This window comes from Myripristis murdjan, chromosome 13, assembly GCF_902150065.1.
Source record: "Myripristis murdjan chromosome 13, fMyrMur1.1, whole genome shotgun sequence".
Lineage (NCBI taxonomy): Eukaryota > Metazoa > Chordata > Actinopteri > Holocentriformes > Holocentridae > Myripristis > Myripristis murdjan.
Window position 1 is genome coordinate 14,211,135 of NC_043992.1, and position 21,150 is coordinate 14,232,284.

At 40.9% G+C, this 21,150-nt stretch overlaps 1 protein-coding gene across 1 annotated transcript in view; it reads left to right on the forward strand.

The window, feature by feature from the left end:
* The window catches only part of LOC115369839 (SPRY domain-containing SOCS box protein 4), a 65,368-nt gene that overhangs the window by 42,582 nt on the left and 1,636 nt on the right, over window positions 1-21,150 (forward strand). Inside the window, exon 3 of the mRNA XM_030066530.1 lies at window positions 4,511-5,379. Coding sequence (XP_029922390.1) covers window positions 4,671-5,379 — 709 coding nt within the window. The 5' untranslated portion in view covers window positions 4,511-4,670. The remainder of the gene's footprint in view (window positions 1-4,510; window positions 5,380-21,150) is intronic.

Consider the following 21,150-nt stretch of genomic DNA (forward strand, 5'->3'; position numbering starts at 1 on the left):
AAAAGCCTCATGCCATACAACTATTTGCAGGTTTCACCTCTGCTTTTAACTGTAGCAGAATGATGTTTTACTTGAGACATAAGATTTTCATCAGTTCACATCAACTGTTTTCATAAATTTCGGATTTCCTTATTGGGAGTCAGCAGGGTTCTGAAATTGTGACTCGTAAAGGCTCCCTGACGATACAATAGCTTTGTCTGTTCTTAACTGCTGCAAACATGATCATGGTAGTAGCTTGCTGATGGTGTGTGGTCGGTTTTCTTGTCTTGAATGTTGAGAACAAAGTGGTTATATAAAGCAGACGATCTAATGATGAGGTTTTTGGTTGTAAAATACATGATGCAGTGAGTTACATGATAAAAAAAAAAAAAAAAAATGCCTGCATGATCCATTACAGTTACTTTAGGATAGACAGTAATTCGTTTGGTCTGAGTAAACTGGAAGTGCTTTTGAGGAAACATAGTTTCACATTCACTGTGAGAAAATGTACACAGTGGGGAAAAACATTCTCATTGTTGTATATGAAATGATTAGATTGTACACTGACATATTTTTCAACTTGTATGACTGATTGTGCCCTCACATGTATCATGTACCAAGTGGTTATAAAAATATGAACACTTGACATTTCAAACCAGCAACATGAAATGTCAAGTGGATATTTTTTTAGGGGGTGAAATACAGAAAATATGATTAAACATCCTGTTGCAAGGTTTGAAGAAAAAAAAAGAATATCTCTTTTTATCACTCTGAAAAAGCTTGCTCTATCCTAGGAATTAGGGAATCTTATCAATACCCAGCCCTACGCTACACACCATCCTCACATGTCCAAAATAATTTAAATCAGTGAGTTGACAAGCCCTTCTTTGAGTATAGAAGCTGTTAACACCAAACAGAAAATTCTTTTTGGATAATTTGCACTGAAATTTGTTAGAAAAAAAAATATTTTATGAGCTGTAAATTAAGCTTTCACAGCAGGGTGCAGCAAGAAAAAGGAATTATGAACCGCTTTGTCCTGTGTGAAATTCCATCTGTGAATAGGAGTGCTTGACCAACTTTTGCTTTCCGTGATACGACATTTTCAAACATCCTACTGCAGTCACTCCAAATGGCCTGTGAAAATCTTATCCATCTGGGCATATTTTAGTATAGTAGACTATTCTGTAAAGGGTTGTATTGTTGTTTAGTTGTAATGGGTTATTATTTAGACTGCCACAGTCAGATACTGAGGGGTCATCCCAGTGCTGGCTGTTTTGGAGACCTGGGCAGAATCCTGTGTTTGAGTCCTGACCAGTCACCAGCCCAATCTATAATAAATGCATAAATTAATCAGAGGGTATACTTGCTTCCAATCGGTTGCTGCTCACCCAGTCAGCCGTGCTCTCTCTTGCCTCTGTGTCAAATAAACCAGCACACAGCCAACACACTCTGCTACTGACAGCCCCCCTCAGAATACCATAACAAAATTGGATGGATGCTGACAGAAAAGAGGAGAGCAGCCCCTCCTTATTTGGTTAAGCCAAGTCAGTAGTACAGAGACTGAGCCCATGTGTAAACAAATAAGAGTGAAAAGGAAAGTTACCTGCATTTTAAAAAGTAGTTACGCTATTCATAGCTTACAGAGGCTAACCAATATTTGTCCCATAATTAATTTTAAGCTAATTTAAGATGTTGCTCCACGAAACTATGGCACTCTGCTGCCACTCTCTCACCACTATTGTTGCCAGCATTATTATGTCTCAGCCCTGTGCCGTCAGTTAACAGCTTGTTTTAACATTTTAAGTTTGCCTCACTTGGCTGCATCTTGACTTCTGTTTTTAATCATTTTATGCCTCCCCTTTCCTCTTCATCCCCATTTTTTTTCTTAGCACCATCTATATACTGACTGTAATGCAGTAATCACACTGGCAAGAGGCAGCGGCATAATTCCCATTGTTTTCTGTGGTTTCAGTGCGGTACAGTTGACAAGGCCAGCGCTCTGCAGTGGGCCTTAAAGCTCTGCCATGGTTCCGCAGTGCTTCCAGTTGAACTTGATTCATCTTCAAGCTGAAACACTGTGCTCATCAATGTCACTTTAACACAATCTGACCAATCAAAATTGTCAGAATCTAGTAAGGCAGTACTTAAAACATATCCGCAACATCTAGAGGCAGCTCAAGTAAAGCTTGACAAGCCGCCTGTTACCTAGCAACCAGATTGAGCGATACACTGCAAGCGTTCAGATTGTCCAAGCAGAGCATGACGCTTTGCAGTTGACACTTTCGTAATTCCAGTGTGATTGCCACCTTAAATTTGGCAATACGTCATTAGATGATGAATGTCATTGTCAAGCAAACCTGGGCTTGACCAAACTAGGAGGGGGTCGCTATTCTCTGCATGTCAGCATCCAGCTGTGTTTTGAGATATTATGAGAGCGGCTGTCAACAGCAGTGTGTAGCTGTGCATCAGTCTGTTTGACACACAGGCAGGAGAGTGTGGTGAGGCCAGCCTTGTATATTTTCGTATGAAATGGGAACACTCAAATGTGAAAATTTCACATCGGACTTCTTTGTGTATACTTTAAATGTGGGATGTTCTGCAAATCCATGCCGAAATTTTGTATTTCACTGGGTGTGAAACAGCTTTAAAACTAGGATGCCAAATTGGAGACAACACACAAAGAAGTTAGTAAGTTGGCTCAGCTACAGAATGATGTAATAATCAAGGAGTGGCCCTGGCTACTGAAGGAGCACAGTGGGATCTGCGGTGTTTGCCCTAGAAAATTTTATCAGGCCAGATGGCAGCTAGGTTTTGAAGGGGTGATGGGTATTACTGTTTTGATTAGAACCCTAACTCTAATCACCAAGCTGAGCACCAGCTTTTGATATTATTTTACTGTGGGTTTTCACAAATGTGGCTGACTTAATTCTAAGTTATTGACTGAAAGCAGAGGGACGCTTGTGCAGAAGATCAAGTAGCTATCATTAGCGAGAAGGCTTGCTTATTCATTTTAGCTACGCCAATGTTACTTCAAATTTTACAGCAGCTACACGTGTAGTATACTTTATTATACAGATATGAAATAATACACATTGGTATCTTGTTGGTTATTTGGCTGTCACTTTTCCCAAAAATTAAGTTTGAAATGACATGAAATATGTTTAAATGTATGTGGATGACCCTTCCATCCCTCTGCCAGCTGTAAAATAAATACCTATATAATTTCAAACAGTTCAAACTTTTCTCCCGTCTTTAAACAAATATTTGAATTTTGAATAAATAATTACAGCCCCATGAATTACTCTTAACACTGGAAAATGACAACAACTAGAAACAGATTAACTAGCCACCTTATGTTAACTTGTATGGGATAGTTGGCCTGTTGCTTATCTTTAGTGGTTATCTAGTTTCTGAAGTAATGTTAGCTGTGTTTTGAAATCATCTGACCACTGGATTGACTGTATATTGCAATTAAAAGTGATGGTTAAACAGTTACCACAGTATCTTAATCAGTATCTTTATTTGTTTTACATGTGTATGACATGTAAAGCATCAAAACTTAACTATTGTGGTAGCTAGTTTTCCCCGGAATAGCAAGTAGACCAGTAGACTGGGTCTTGTTACTCAACATCATAGTGGTCCATTATTTGTTTAAAAAAAAAAATATTCCAAAGCATGGCCCATGTTGGCCTCATAGCCTGGCCAACTTATAATACACCAGGGTAAAACCTTGGATGTCCACACCTGAGGCCCTGGAGGCTAAACAAAGTGTTGTCAGCCAGACTACATACATACACCAGAGAAGCAAAAGCCAAAATATCAGAAGCTGGAGAAATACCAGTGAGTTGAAGAACTTAATAAGGATGTATAAAGTGAAGGTGTCTGAAAAGTGGTCTTAGTGGTGATAGGAGGTCTCTGGGCTGTGACCCCAAAGTTAGGAGAATGACCCCAATCTTGTCTCCTAAATGAAAGATTGAGATTAATAAGGATTCACTCTTACCATTGATGCATCTATCACGGCAGGTGCTGGCTGTGAACACGATAACTTGGATTCTTGAATCATTTCAAATCTGTTGTGTACATACATACACCCTGGAGGAACGGCTCTATTGATTTCGGAGACCCTTGTCCTCTAGCACCAATATCAGGCGTGAACATACACGAGTAGTTTTTGACTCTTCAGCCTTTGTTGTGCACATGTATGACCCCTAGAAAGAGAAGCCTGTTAATTTCGACCTTTCCCTTTAGGGCCACCACAAAGCTTTAAATTTGTTAGTGCCATGTTCGTGCTAATGTTTGCAAACAGCACAAGAGGATGTGCTACATGTTTTGCATTGTGGTGTAGATAAATAGGACTGTGACCTGGGGGCTATAAAGGAAAGAGGTTTGGTAAACTATATGTAATGTATATAAACACATCAGTCACATTTGCATCAGTCACTTGTACATAATTACTGTGCACATATGGTTCAGTGAACACAAGATACTGGCTGTAAATTCATTTGATGCATATTGTATTTGTGTGTTTCAGGAGGTGCTTCTCCCTGGCAGACTGTGTGACTGTCTTTCCACCTGGGACTCCCTGTGTTTCCATTGCGCCCATGAGGTAACGTCAGGACCTATCCCCCTCATCACCACCCTTGGTCCACCCCTTTCCCTCCCCTCCATCCCTCCCTTGGGCCCTCACAGCCATGGGGCAGAAGATCTCAGGCAGTATAAAGTCAGTAGATGTACGTGGTGAGCCCTCATACCGGCCGGTGCGCCGTGAGCTCCGGGGGCCAGACTTCTGTCGGCCCCCCAGGCTGGACCTACTGCTGGACATGCCGCCGGCCAGCCCTGATACCCAGCTTCGCCATGCCTGGAACCCTGACGATCGCTCCCTTAATGTCTTCGTTAAGGAGGATGACAAGTTGACCTTCCACAGACACCCGGTGGCCCAGAGTACAGATTGCATCCGTGGCAGAGTGGGCTACACTCGGGGCCTCCACGTCTGGAGGATTCACTGGCCGGCCAGACAGAGAGGCACCCATGCTGTGGTTGGCGTGGCCACTGCTGAAGCCCCGTTACACTCTGTGGGATACACGGCCCTGGTGGGCTCGGACTCAGAGTCCTGGGGCTGGGACTTGGGCCGGAACAGACTCTACCATGACAGCAAAAACCGACCAGCCTCCACCTCGGCGCCCACATACCCCTGTTTCTTAGAAGCTGATGAGTCATTTGTGCTTCCAGACTCTCTGACAGTCATACTGGATATGGATGAGGGCACGCTGAGCTTCATGGTGGATGGACAGTATTTGGGAGTGGCTTTTAGGGGACTAAAGGGCAAGAGGCTCTACCCCATCGTCAGTGCTGTATGGGGGCACTGTGAAGTTTCTATCCGTTACGTCAACGGACTTGATCGTAAGTAGCACACACACAAGACACACTTAGAGATCCAGTCAGTGGTGTTGTCATGGCTGACAGGCTGCATTGGAAGGGAGTGTCTGACTTATGCAGACAGTAATTATTATGGTCTTTTTCGCAGCGACTTTTTTCTATGGTCATCTGTTTTATGGCTGTGCACGTATCATTAATTACATTGTGATGATTAGAAGCTCAAGTATGTGTTTAAAGTGAATAGTTTGCTTCACATTTATTCACATTTTTGCTTTGCATATTTTGTATTCTTGTACCTCTCACTGATTGTGTACTGCCACAGTCCTCAGTATTATTAAAGTGTTATTAAATAAATTACAGCACATCATTCAGTACAGCTATTTACAAATCGAAAAGGATAGCAGCTTTTTCCTAGATGGAAATAAGTCTCAGATTGCCTTCTAAACAAGGAAATCTTGTGCTTTGCAGAATCGCAGAATCCTTTTCCTACAAATAACTTTACATGTCAGAAAATCTTTTCTTTTATTCAAACTCAGCAAATCCTAAAGCATTGGCATCCTAAACTCAGGAAAAAGATGCTGAAAAATAAATTATGTAGAAACACTTCTGTCCTTGTGTATTAGCCTACAGTATTCAGGAAAAAAATGCAGTGCAGTATGACTTGTTGGGGAATATTGCACCCCCACCCTTTTCCATTTTGAGCTGGTCTATATTCCCCCAATGAACTCATCATCTTGGGGATTTCAACCTAATCCCTGTTGAAGTTTAGCATACTCTCCCACATCAACAGAACCCTTCATGCAGCTCTGCGAGATAGATTCATCCACTACTATGGCTGTTTCCTCCACACCAAATATAGTGTATCATTTGCTGATCCCTAATGCAACTCAATTTGCCATAAACACACACACACACACACACACACACAGAGTTTTCGTTTATAGAGTAATAACAGCATTATATGAAATGCGAATGACTTGCATAGCCCTCTCTACACCCAGTCATTCTCCAGATGTGAAGTCTTGTGCCAGTGTAGTCCCACTGTTTGTGTTTGGATGAGTCTTTATATAAATGTGGTGAAGGCGGGTGTGGTATGCAATTTTTCATAGTGTAGAGATGTTATGTTTTTGAGTAAATCTTTGCGTAGGATTAGCTCAGGATGTGCTCAGGAAAGCATGTGCCTGGGGGGGGTTTTCTACCAAATCAACTCCCAAAGTCCTGTGACAAAACCCAGAGTAGGTCCAGCAGGGACAGAGTAAGAGATGCAGGAATTAAGACTTAATGTACACAACATTTCCTCAGTCACAGATGATGATACGTGCATTCTTGAGCTTGTGTGTGCGTGTGTGTGTGCGTGTGTGTGTGCGTGTGTGTGTGTGTGTGTGTATGTGTGTGTGTGTTGTCCGTTTTTGTGTTACAAACATTGTAACTCCAATACAAAAATTGTATTGGAGAGAGACAGGAGAACCTGGATCAGGTAGCTGAAATTGACTCATCTAAAACAGCTGTCTTCCTGAAACCCCCCAAGCTTTCCAGAGATAGATACATAAATACACTCCAATTCCTTTCCAATATTGTCTGCGATATGTAGTTTCACTGTTGTCTGCAATATGTAGCATGTCTATAAGCAGGACCTTGGAGAGAAACCTTGCTCAGTTTGACTTCAGCACCTTACAGGCCTGCAGACTAAAGACAGCTTTCACACATCTGTAGAGGAGATGATGTGACTAATTCCAAAGTGCTTACAGTTGGTCTTGGCTCTCTGTGAATGGGTAGGATTTGGGTTTAAGACGAGATCGAGGATAAGGCATGACTTGCAGATTTGTCAGTTAGCATGTGTTTCCTTCCTGCGTGTGAGACCAAGCGCATGGGGGGATGAATATGTAATGTGTGTTTCTCTCTACTCTGCTTTGCGCTGATCTATAAAAAGCCCACAATGAGACAGGCTGCCGCTTTGTTTACCCATAGGAAGCAGCTTAAATATGCTCTCTACCCTCTATTCCTAGTTTGTTTTCTCTCCATGACTTCTTGCACTCTATCTGCATCAAGTCTTGATTCTTAATCTTAAGCCCATTTGCGTACTCATTACACATTTCCTGTTTGTTTTTCTCTATTTCACTAATTTACCCCGAGTATCTGTTGCACAGCTGTCCTGAAGTCACCCGAAAGCTTTTTTTTTTTTTTTTCAGCTCCACCGCCCTTTTTGTTAAATATCATTCCTGTTGGTACATAGACTCATCACATTCACTGTCCCTTGGATTGTATAATAGCCCCCACCCCACCCTGTCCTCCCTCTCTCTGTAGCCTGTATGTTACACAAAGACCCAAAGCAGAGCTGGGGCGTTCCGACAGTCAGGCATGAACGCCATGTCCATGGCTGCAAGCCAGGTGTGTGTGTTGGCGATCAGGAGCCAGTAGAAGAGGAATTCTGGAGGGTGTCCCAGTGTGCCTCTGAGCTCAGCGTCTGGCCTCGCAGAGTGGGGAGTGTCAGGGAGTGTGTGTGTGTGTGTGTGTGTGTGTGTGTGTGTGTGTGTCCAGTCTAAGTGCCCATGATCTACAATTGCCTATAGATATGCTTCAAGAAAGCATGGTACAGCACACTGACACCCATTTTTAGAGGCTTCTTTAAAGTCCCTGCAAAGACAGACACAATGTGTCACATTTGTTACAGCTTGATTTTTAGTGTAGGATCTTGTGTTAAAAAATACAATTGCGGTGAAGGAAGGGTGCATGGGAAGGGTGTAAACTGCACCATTGTAAATAAAACTGTTTAGATATCACAATCTGCTTTAGAAAAGTGGTGCCTGACTTTTGAGAACAAACTTAATGTATTTTTCACAAAACCATTGTGGAAATTTATGTGCTCCAGTTCATGTATCCTGAGATTCGATATAAAAGTACTGTCATATTTGGGACAGTGCTGACGTAACTCCAGTCTTGCTATGTGTTTCAGCATGTTTCTTTACGTCAGCCTCAGCCCGAAGATGAATATGGATAAACTTGTTCTCCTGGGTATTTCTCCAAGGAGTTTTCTCCATTTCCTCTTTTAGTTTAGTCATGGTCTTGTGAGGCATTTTTGGTAAGTGAGACAATTACCTTTCACCACTTGTTGAATGTCTTGGCACACAGTAACCTGACACAGCTTGCTTTGCACTAGCCATCCGTGTACTTCCAGCTCCCTGAAAATAACTTATCACTAGTGTGTAACCAGATGGTATGCCCTATGTTCTGTGTTTGTGGATTCATTTGGATCACCTCAGCAGGTGGTTATATGTTATATGTTTTGTGCCATGTTGTTATTTTCATTTCACACGTGACACTGGGTATATACAGCAGCAAGGTTTTATTTATTCTTACACTAATCATTATTCTTATCTTATTTTTTCAGCACAGTCACTACAGTGCTTTTCCAAAGCCAGTTTAGGCAGTAAAATACTTGACTTTAGCTGGGGGCTAAAAATCTTTTATGGTGTGTGTGTGTGTGTGTGTGTGTGTGTGTGTGTGTGTGTGTGTGTGTGTGTGTGTGTGTGTGTGTGTGTGTGGGGTGGGGGGGGGGGTTTCTTGATTGGAAAAAGACAATAAAACGAAAAAGAATAAAATAAGAAATGTTACCATCTTAGCTGCAGACTCTTACAACTCTGCAATTACAATTCTGCACGTATGCAAATGACAAAACAGTGAGAGAATATATGGGTTTCTCACCCAGTAGTGTGTATTTTCTGTATTTTCTGTCTTTTTGTATTTGCTGCCATACATCGATTATATACCATAGTAGGGCTGCTTATAGGATGAAAAATATAACCCAACATATGTTTTCATATTGATTAGGCTAATATCAATAATAATCACTATATACATTTAATAATGCACCACTGAAAGTCTGACCTGCAGGAAACACCTAGCATCCCTCTCCCTGAGAATGATTGGACAAGCTTTACAGTGTTCTCAAACCAGTCACAAGTCATCTGACCGGTACACAGTGCGTCACCAGGGTGTCTGGTAAACAGTGTTGTGTAGCTCAGCACGAGATCAATATTTACCATTTGCATGTTAGTCTACTGAGATCTTAGTCAGCTTTTCTTGATACATTATAGATGAATGTTTGTTCCATCATTTATTATTCAGTAACCACAATTATTGGCTACTGAAAAAAATATGTCCACAGATGTAGAGCTGGGCTTATGGTGTTGTCTTTATGTTCAGTATCACTGGAGCGATGAGCTGTGTCCTATGCTGATGTGACTTTTTAAGTAATGAGGTTTATCTCATCTTAAATCACTGTTTTCCAAATCATTTTTGCTTTTTCAATGTAGCAATTTGCTAAAGCAACAACATTTTTGAGTAAGATCAGCTGAGTGAACGGTAGAAAAAGACAGATGCACAGCTCCACAACCCAGTCTCTCTCACACACGTACACACACACCCAGATTTCCCAAAAGGAGCGTTCTATTCTATTTTTTAGTCACTAAAATTATGGCAAAGTGTGTTTTAGCACAGTTATAAGCCAGAAAAAACAAAGTTGATGCGAAAATTTCAAAATCCTATCCTGAGAACGAACTGTATAAAGAATGTTGGATTAATGAGACAGATCTGCTCTGCCAAAAGCCTCTCCCTGACACCAAAGGGACTTTTGTTCCCTCAGTCAGGTCTGTCTGGCAGTTGCATCTTAAAAGACTAGAGCTCTCTCCAGATTATTAATAATACATCACTGTGCTTGTGTGTAGTTACAGTAATTATTTTTATGAAAAAAACAATAATAATTGGCACCTCGGCAATATTAGATTGTTAGCTAGTCTCACAGACCTAACTTTAAAGAGCAAATGTCGCGTGGGCTCCAGTCTCCTCAGCCATCAGAGGTGGTTGATTCAGTGATGTTACAATATGCAAATACAATACACAACCCTACTTGGCAGTATGGCTGGTTTTATCACAATTGAAATTTTTATATTGGGGCATAGTATGGCTGTATAATTGATCATATATTAATGACAATTATGATTATGGCATCAGTGATTAAAGGGACATAATCGCCTGTGATTATGTTCTAACACTAATTTCAGCAGATACACTGAAATGAGCATTTTGTTGATGGCTCCTTAGTGTAAATGGCGATTGTCTTTTTTATTGTAGGCTACCTGGTGACTTCATTATGAATCCCATTAATGTCCTGGGAAAATCCGCCCACATGGTCAATGTAAGCATTATGGATGGGTGAGAGCTTTTGTTGCTGTCCTGTCAAGGCTGTGTTAGGCAACAGGAACAACAAATAATCTGACACCAAATTGTGACACCAGAGTCTTTTAGTTACTTTGTAGTTAAACAGAATAGAGCATTGGAGAGAGAAAAAGACAGTGACCACATTTCAGCTGCATAGGAGCAAACTATGGCCTAAACGTCTTAGAACTGAGCAATATAGGAACAAACTTCAAATACATAAATTAAAGAATAAATAATAGCCTAATACAGTGATACAAAATTAAATAAATAAAAAGAATGGAGCCATAAGAGCTGGTTCCCATCAAAGAGCTGTAATTCCAATCACTAGCTGAAACACTGAAGTAATTGCATGCCATTTACCCAAAGACAACCCTAATATACAGTTAATGAAGGTTTTCAGAAAAAAAAAAAAAAATCCATGTAAAAGTGTGAAGTCCTGTTTTAAAAAGAAACAAGTCCAATGGAAATGTTTTTTTTTTTTTCCCCAAAGCAAATAATCGTAATCTCAGTATTGAGCAAATTAATTATTATTTTTGCAATAATTGCGCAGCCCAAGGGGATAGGCTAGTATGTATGTATGTATGTATGTATGTATGTATGTATGTATTTATTTATTTATTTATTTAATCACAATATTAGCTTCCAAAATGGTTGTACCATGTCTTTTGTATCCTTTTGGGGAGGCAAGCTAGTTGTTTCACAGGCTCATCTTAAAATGAGTCTCTCAGGCTGGCTTGTGTACTGCTTTACAACCATGCTGCCTCTGTTTAATGAGAAGGGCTGAGTGCTATATAGTACACATAGTTGCACTTCTAGATGCATTTAGATCATTTGATCAAAGAAACTGGAGGAGAAATCCAACATTAGGATAGCCCATTTGTACATTTAATTTCATTATCATCTAATTGCTGTTCATAGATGTGAATGATTCTTTAACAAAGGGGTTAATCCCATGTCTGTAAAATGTGAAAGAAAATATGCAATGCTGGCAAAAGGCTAAAGGAAGTGTATGAATTGTTTGATGTGTCTTAGAGGTAGCAGTCAGAGAACAGAGTTGTCTAATGGAAGTGGCTAATGGTAACTCATGAGCCAGAACTCTCATCTGTCTTCTTTTTCCACATCTCATTGTAGACCTTATAGGTAATACATATTCATCAATATGATACTCATATTGTCTCTACTGATGTACTGCGTTGTAGACAGTACCTATAAAATAAATTCAGTTTGGATGCCTTGAATGTTCAAAGAGCATTAAGGCTATACATTCTGACAGAATGCACATGGGATGTCAGCGTGTGATATATGGCACGTTGCACTAATGATGCATAATCTCCATGTAACATGGAAAAGAATGGAAGCATTGGTATGCATGCTTGGAGATAGCATTGGTCCCCCATTCCCACAGCTGGCTTTCTTTGCTGCCTCTTTTAGATACTGAGTGAGCATCCACTCACTGCCTTTGTGGTCTTTCACTTTTTTTTTTAATAGTCTTTTCACATTCTTTTTTTTCCTCCACCCCCTCCTATTTAGATTCCTTTATTCTCTCCCTCTCTCTCTCTATCTCTCTCTCTTTCTTACTCCCTGGGAGGCTCGAGGAGATAAGTGTCCTTCTACATTTCTCTCCTGTCTCTATCTGAATTGTCCCTTAACACCCAACATTAATGCAGTTCTCTGATCCTTCCTCTCTGTCACCGAACATTTTAGTCCTCTGGCTCTCATTCCCCCAGACACTTGACAGCCATCCCCTCTGAGATGAGCTTCTCATCGATTTTTTTTTTCTTTTTTTTTTTTAATACGTTGGACATGTTAAAGTCTGCAAGTACAAAACAATGGGGTTGTGAGATCCCGATCTCTTCCTTCTATTCTTGGAAAGCCACCTTTCTCTCTCCATCACAAGAAGACTTATGACACCGCAGTGACCCTGGCCAGGCTTTTAGCAGCCAGCCGAGCCAAACTCATTTACACCTGAACAAGGCAGACCAGAGGAGAGGAAGTGTTTCACACACTCTACCAACATGTTTGCCCTCCCCTTTTGCAAATGAACCCTTTTTCACACTCGCTCTCATTATGTTTCATCTCTCACTTCCCTCCTCCCAGCTCTACTGTCTCTCTCCTGCTTTCCACCCAGTCCTATTCAACACTAATCCGTTCTTTCAGTGTGTGCACACCTAATTGTGGTGGCAAGTTGCTGTGGAAACCGTTAAGCTGGCTTTGTGTGACGGATAGGGAGAGGGGTGACAGTTAAGTGTTGGCAGGGCAGGTTGTGTACTAGTTTGTTGGTCTAAGGTTCGCATATACGCAGATGGGATGTCTTTCTTCAGTCTGTCTCCAGCCCAGACCTGGCTGTTAGCAATATTCAAGACAGAGACGCAAGCTGACCTCACACAAATTGGAGTTGGACTGATGTAGTGGTTCGTACATACATCAGACCAATATTAGCATGATATATGTACAAAAAATGGACATTAGTCAGCTAGTATTGTCTACTTCTGATTATGATTGAAATAACACATTTTGGTTAATTACATATGTATTCAGTAATTGATCAGTATTGCAGTCATCTTCTATTGGATGCCTTTAATCTCAATTGATTCTAATGCAACAATGTTATTGGTCTCCAAACAAGTTTGTCATGATGATAATGGTGACATACACATGCACAGTGCAGGTAAGAACATTTCAGTTGAGACATAGCTGTTAACTGCACAAGGAATAGTTCATATTTTAAATTACATTGTAAGCCCTCCCAGTCAAGAGAGAAACAAAATTAGATTGAGCTCACTTAAATTGCATTACATTTGAAAAGGTGTCTCAGATGTATATAATCCACATGTCCAACTGAATGTCAATAAGATGGACTAATAAAACCATGCACTGAAAGATGTAATCTGTAAACACCATAAGGAAACAATTTAGATCACTGTTGCTTGCTTACTGATACGGCTGGTCACCAATCATTTTTACACATGCTCATTGGTAAAAAGGCAAGTTGAATAGATATTTAGCATTGACTTGGCACATAGTTTTCAAGTTGTCCAAGTTGGCTGGCCAAATGAAACATTACTTAAATAGGGCACAGTATTATGTAATCCAGTCAGGAGTAACATGCCCTCGCACAGAGCTGAAGCATCATTTGTCTCATTAAAAGATGGAAGTGGTGTAATCAAACCTAATGATGACACAGCAGGGTGGACTGGCCATCTGGAGCAGCAGGAGTTTTCCCAAAGGGCTGGTCAACCTGTAGGCCACCCCACTGATACATATGTTAACCAATTCAACCACATGAACATTATTCACAGGGTTGTGCCTGTTATTCAAAACTGTGGTGATGGACAACCCCCCCCCCCCCCCCCCCCCCCCCCCCCCCCCCCCCCCCCAAAAAAAAAAAGAAGGCATTATTTTGAATTGATTAAAGTCAAAATCCACAATTTGTGAGACACTGGACTGTTTCCACTTCATAACTCACCATTATCAAAGACAGTGCATGTCTTTATGTACACAGTGATGCGTAGTTCCATGTCTGTGTGCATACTACTAAGTGTGTTATTCTGGATGCATCCATGTAGTCTAGTGTGAGAGTGGTCCTCGGTTTAAGACCTGCATAGCCTGGCTATATCCCTGGGGCAGAATGAAAGCACCACAGGGTACACCAGCCAAACGGACTGCAGCCTATGCTTGTGTCTGGCCATCAACAGCTTGGCAGTGCCAGGTAATAGGAAGTCAGATATTGGAGGAAGAGTAAATTCAGATCGGCATCAAGTTGGTTCGCTGAGCAATTGGATTCTGTCCAGAGTGGACGATTCAATTTGGACACCAGCATTTCCAATTAGGTAGGGAGTGATGGTTTGCCATCCTACCTCCTCCCTGTGGTCACCTCGCTTTTCCGCTCCAGTTTTCTTTTTTATCTCATGTATCATTGCTCTCATTCTGTCTATCTCCCAATATACTCCTCTCTCCCATTTTTTTCCTGTTTGACTTGTTGGTGAACTACACTTTGGGACTGAAGAAGTGGGCACAACTTAAGCACTGTATAAGGAGACGCACGGTCACCGTAACTAGGCCACATAGCTCCGACACAGTTGTATCCTTATCTGGATCTCCGAAAAAAGATTTATCTAATGCCTGGTTTGGACTTATCAACCTTGCTCATACATCTGTTTCCTTGGCATATCTTTTACAGAACGAGGAATTTTGGGTTGGAAGGTGAAGTGGAAAAAATAGTAAATTGGAATGTGAGTGCCGACAAGAGATCTTTCATAGCCCTCGTTTCAAAATATGACATAAGTAGGTCATGTTTCTCTCATGATTTGCACACACACTTTGATTGGCGCACCTGTTTTTTACACTCTCAGTTTAAAGTCTTTTATAGGTGGGTGTGTGCGTCACTGGTGGCCTGTTACCTGTCCCACCTCAGTGAGAGCAGACTGACTGACGCACCACCGTCCCAAATTCATCTCCTCTCCTTCGCCTTGTTCTCGATTAAGTGTTAGTGAGAGCTGTGTGTATGTGTCTGTCTGCAGGCCTCTGTACGCCAGTGGAGCATCAGGTACCCAGTTGTCCTTACCCACACATTCCCAACAGTGGACCTCACTCCATCTTCTCTAAGTGTGCTATAAACCTGTCAAAATCTGCTCCCTGACCATTACACAAAGACAGAGAGCTGGAGAGGGAAAGGGAGAGTGGAGACTTGGACAGCTACATGACCGATTGGATAGTTGAGGCGTAGACAAGGAGTATGAGCAGGCTTCTCTGTTGCCTTCTACTCCATTTAACTGAAACGCTTCCAGCTAATTAGCATGGATTAATTATTAATCTTGCCTGCGCTGTTGAATTTCATTTATAAGTTTAAAAAGTCATTCAGGGTTTTCATCTGGGAAAATAGCTAGACATGAAGAACTTGTTTGACCTGTTTCCATATTCTGTATTCCCTTGAAAGGATACCTGGAAATGCAGTGATGTGAAAATGTCTCTGCTTTGGTGCTTTGTTTGCTCTAAATTGACTTTTCCATTACTTCGTTAAATTTACTTAGCTTGTGGTTATTGCTCTCAGTGAGGGCTGCCAAAAGTCTTTTCAGGAGAAAGCGGTTTAGTCTATATCCTATAACATAATGATAAATAATAGAAAATGTCAAGTTATTCTTTCCTTTTTTGCCCCTAAGGCCTATATGAAATTAACACACTGAGGCTACATCACAGACTGTGTAACTGCAAAATCCAATCTAATTTAAGAATACAGTTTCGGATTTTAGGATTAGAATATCCTCTGAATAAAGGTAAGAGGATGGTGAAGCTGAAATACACATCATGGTGGATTTAAGAATTGTTTTTCTAACAGTAAAACAGTGTTATATTCTGTAATGTGGTCCCTGGTGTAAAATTGTGCCTGTAAGCCCCATGTTATTGTTCATCTGAATGCATAATCCAGGGCGATGCTTTTTGAATTGGGTTTCAGTCATGGAGAAAAAAGTCGTTTAAGAACGACGAGTAGGTGTATTTGAAACAGCTATGTTTAGATTTGTCACATCATGTCATCAGAATTGAGAGACATGGGGAGGCTTATTTTGTTCATGACAAACAATACAGCTCTTCTCATCTGCAAATTCCCTCTTTCCCCATTTGGACTATTTTAAGACTGTTTCTGAGAAAAGATCCCATACATGTTAACATCTATCTGCCTATATTCACATGGCTGCCTGATTACTTAGATAAGATGTCTTAATTGAACAGTTGCTACCATGTATTCTTAGCAGCTGATGTGTCAACTACTCTGAAACTCGTGTAACCTCCACGCCCACACACTTCCAACCACATCCTAGACCACCACTTAGTAGTGTTAAAACCAGGGTCAAGTACAGCCACATGACTGACAGGTGAATCCCTTCGTGTGCTCACACTCAGCTCTGTCTGACAGGACCACTTGTCGCCCCCAGCAACCCTAACCATGGAGACCAGCTTGTGCCAGCAGAGACTGGCTGATTTCCAGCAAGTATGTAGCCTGCTCATCACCTCGCTCAGAGGAGAATACAGACTGAGAGTACTGCCACTGTCTCTGACGGCATTAAAATTCAGCCATACAGGTGCTACCACAAGCAGCTTGGGTTCACTCTGTGCTGCTAATGAAAATGTTGCACTTTCAGCGATGATTCACAGAGCATTTTCTCTTTATAGCAGCCGTATCTCACTCTACATGTTCATGAGCAGTAAACATGCGACATCAATTTCCCAAAGGATCATCAGACTTGACTTCACTCAAGTTATTTTCTCAGATTTGTAGATTCTTGTCAGTTGACCCATGCATGCAGAAAACAACCCTGTTGAAGTACAGCACTGTCTGAGGAAAGAAATGTTTTGCAGGTGCAGAGTAAATTAATTGTAAATGAGCTGTGGTGACTGGTTACCTGGAGCACCATACTGTATATTGGGAGGTGACTTCCTTAGGAGATGGAAGCAGAAGGCATTTTAATCTGTTACATTTTCATTACAGTTTTCTAGCTGCCATCTAGTTTTCATTGTGTGATAATAAACACTACATTGCATGTAGTCAGACATTTTTGCTTCTTTAGGGTGTGCTGTCTTCCACTTCTACTTGTTTGTTGCACTCTATATGTTTTTTTATATTATAAATACAATATGTTAGGGTGCTGATAATTATCTACAGACTTGATTGTCCACCAGTCTTGGTCTGCACTTTTTCAGTAAGGATTGTTGTTGACAAATTTCTCTTACCCTGCCTCTATTGGCTAACATCAGTGTTGTTAGCAGAATATCCATAGCCTTTGTTCCACATTTGGGTGTAACGGTTACCATGGCTGCATTGAATCGTTGCAGACTTGTGAATGTTTTTGTTTTCCTTTTCCATCTGTTGTGCTGTTCAGATAAGAACCAGGAAGTACCCGAGAAAAACTGCAGTGACCACAGCTTTGACGCAGCTGGTCAGCAGTGGCATCCCGTGCATGTAATGCGTCACATGTTGTGTTTCATTTTTGGCTGATTAAATGGAGGATCTAGAGCTGCCTGAGTTTATAGGGAATGAAAAGATATAAATGCGATTGCCCATGGAACAGTTACCCAGTGTGCCCTGAAATGTTCAGCCTGACCTTGGAAAAGAGGCTACAGTTAGCTAGGCAATATGTCCGAAACAATATTCTGCTAGGAGTGAGATTTTGTTAGGTTTGGGAAAAATCTGCAATTTGTGCTTTCAGTGTTCCTGTCACTTCTGGAAAGTCATGGGATTTGGAAGTGTCTGTTCCAGAGAGGGAAAGTCAGGGAATTTAATCAATTCTTGGGACAAGGCATGGAATTTCACATAATTTTGCCATCCTGATACACAAAAAAATTTCACCCACATCTGACAAAGTGTAAAACATAATTTCATTTTTAAAAATCTAGTTATCTACCAAAGATAATATTTATTTTCCCTTTCCGTTTAAGTCATGTTTACTTCCCTCACACAATTAATCAGAATAATAAACTTAAATAAGAATCTGAAGTTTTACAAAATTTTGGCCAAGGAAAAAAAACTTCCTGTTGCAGTTACAGGTCATAGAAATTAAACATTTTAGTCATGTTAAAATTAGTGAAATAACATTACAAAGATTACATGACACAGAATGGGAATCCTGATGTCGAATCCTAATCTCCTCAGCTATTCTTTCCTACAGCTAGAGAAGAAGCTGTGCCACAGGGCTGGAAAATCTTAACACTTATTGATTTAACACACATGTTGTCAACAGTACATTCTGGTCGCTGATTGGTAAGGCAGGGTATCTTTTGTTGAGGCAATATATCTGGTATATTGGCCAATCATAGGCCAACAAGGGAGAAAGTGAAGCCTGTTAAATTGATAGGATTAGACCTGCCCTGATGGAGGACAGCATGTTTATCCTCTTCACTGTCTCTGTGCATCACGCTAGACTTTGTCTCCTGCTTTTGGGGGGATGCTGTTTTCATTTTCACTTGTGGATTTTTTTTTTTTTTTTTTTTTTTTTTTTTTCTAATATATGGACAGAAACATTCTTTGATAAATTATATTTTGAAATGTTCATATAGATGCATCTATACAGCACAATTGACCTCACACAGCAGACGTTTGAGGAGCTGGTTACTATGGTAACTACATATATATGGCAGGCTGTAGTGTTGAGTGTAGACTGATTGATAGGTGCTGTTAGGGACAACACCAGGCATATCCATCTCTTGGGGGTCGACCCTGCTTCACAGGCTCCATGTTGCATCATCATCCTCTGATCTCAAAGTCCTGTATTTATGAGAGGGGGTCAGAGGGTGCAGCTGAGACAGGAATGTGATTGTGTTGCCAATTGTATATGTGTTACTCCCTGATCCCATAAGTCTGTGTGTTAACACATCCAGCTGCCTTTGTAGGCAAGGGGTCACATAGTGCTGGAGGGCTGTGATGTGATTGTCCTACCAAGAGTTTGTTTATCTGCCGTCAAGAAGTATCATCAGGTGAACCATCCCTGTGCTCACAACACTGCACCTTCTCTGTGTTTAATGCAGAGGTCATTCTAAATGTCCTGCCATTCTGATTTGGACATATACTTTACTGATTTGGCCTCAAAATGAATCCACACTCTGCCAAATGTTCCCAAGGTGCTTTCATAGAGGGTTTTCATTAAATGTATGGCAATCAAAGCAATTGCAATTGCAGCTCTGAGCACTGTGTTCTTTACACCCTGTCAGCTGCTTTCTACTTGTGGATTTCATTATTCAGCCTCTGCTTTTCACTGGTGAATTTCATTATTCCCCCTCTGCTGTTTCAAAGGTCACTAACCAAACCACAGGAAAGGAATTCATTGAGATGATGCTGCAAATTTTACATATATATATATATATATATAGACATTTTTTTTTTTTTTTTAAACCACTGTCATTACAAAGTTCATTAACATTGATTTGACAGGGACATATTAATTACAGAATCCTGCATGGATCAGCTTTTAATTAGAATTTTGACATAATAACATCAGAAGGGACTGTAAGCCCTGTTGTAATTTGTAGTTTTTTCTCCCTTTGGGAATTAATGTCTGGTTCCAACGAGGTGTTGCAGGTGTCATTATTAACATCTAAATTGGCAAAAGAGCCTAGACCTCGACTTTTAATGAATCTTACTTGCACGACAAAAAGAAAGCTGTGTGTAGGACGTACTTCCTCGGTGTCTTTTACAAAGATTTGCACATTTACACTATCACTACAAATGCTTCATTACATTTAATGTGCGTCTACTCCTACTCTTATCCTCACTCTAGACAAGCTGGCTCCTGTTTTCTTGTGTTTGTCAGTTTGTACCCAGCGGTCACGTTGCCACAAGGGCAGCAGTCCATTTAGAGGGATCCCTGGGGTCTCCGACAGCCTCGGTCTGCTGTGTTCCATGAACATGTATTGGATTGTACATGTGACTGGTGACTCAGTGTGTGTGTGTATGTGTGTGGATACGCATACACAAGATAGTACATCTGAAAAAAATTGTCCTCTGTATTTTGTTGCGCATCTCTATATATAAGTGTATGCGTATGTGTGCATGTGTAGGTGTCACTGCTCATCTCGATCACGCAGTGTGTAGTAGACTGCGAGCAGTGTGAATTCAGCCGAACCAGATGGTCGTTCCATGCGGAGCAGCCTGACTTCCATGAAGGGCACTAGTTATGAGAGTCTGTGTTTATGTGTGGCAAACACAGACATTGCTCACCTCCAAAACTGCAAAGGAGGCAGTGTTCATTTTCTTGTCCCACACATTGGCAGTTGTGATGAAATGAGATTTGAATCTTAGATCTTGTTGGAATGTAGTGTTCTTTGCATTCTTTGCTGCAGCTTCCAATTGACCTCTTCCCACCTAACATGAACACACACCCTGGGTGGGCAGATTGTAATCGGATAGAGCAGCAGTGCATTAAATCGAGCTGTAAAAGCGTCCAAGACACAGTGAAGATCAGATCACATTAAACACTTTTGGAGGTGATCAGAGATGCATTCTGACACATTAACATCCTAGTGTAAATGTGTCTCCAATCCACCTGTACAGTAGAAGCTACCGAAACGGAAATATAGTTAAGCACACATATCCAACACGGAAAAGATGAATCAAACATAGAAGCTAGGATAGTGTCATACTGATCAAAAGTACATGTCCAGGATAACAGATGCTTTTCACAGCAGCCATTTTGACATGAAACAGCAGGTGAACACAGGTGTTACTAATAGCATTAATTAGATTTCCGTTCCATTCAAGTGCAGCAGAGCCTTTCCAGTGAGCCAGCATGAACAGCAGCAGCAGGACCCTGGCTCTGTTTGACCTAAATGGAACAGAACCTTAATTAATGTCATTAGTAACACCTGTGTTTACTCTGCTATTCAGTCAAAATGGCTCCTCTGAAAAGGCTCTATTGTGGAGGCAAGGCAACAAGCAAGATTATGTGCTTATTATCAGTTTTAAAAGATGTTGAGGGGAAGCGATGCACACAGCAGTTTATGGGAAAGAGAAGATCAATCAGCTTTGAGTGTGTACTTGTGATTGATGCTGTTGAATTTCAGCCGTAAATGTAATGCAGTCAGAACACATGG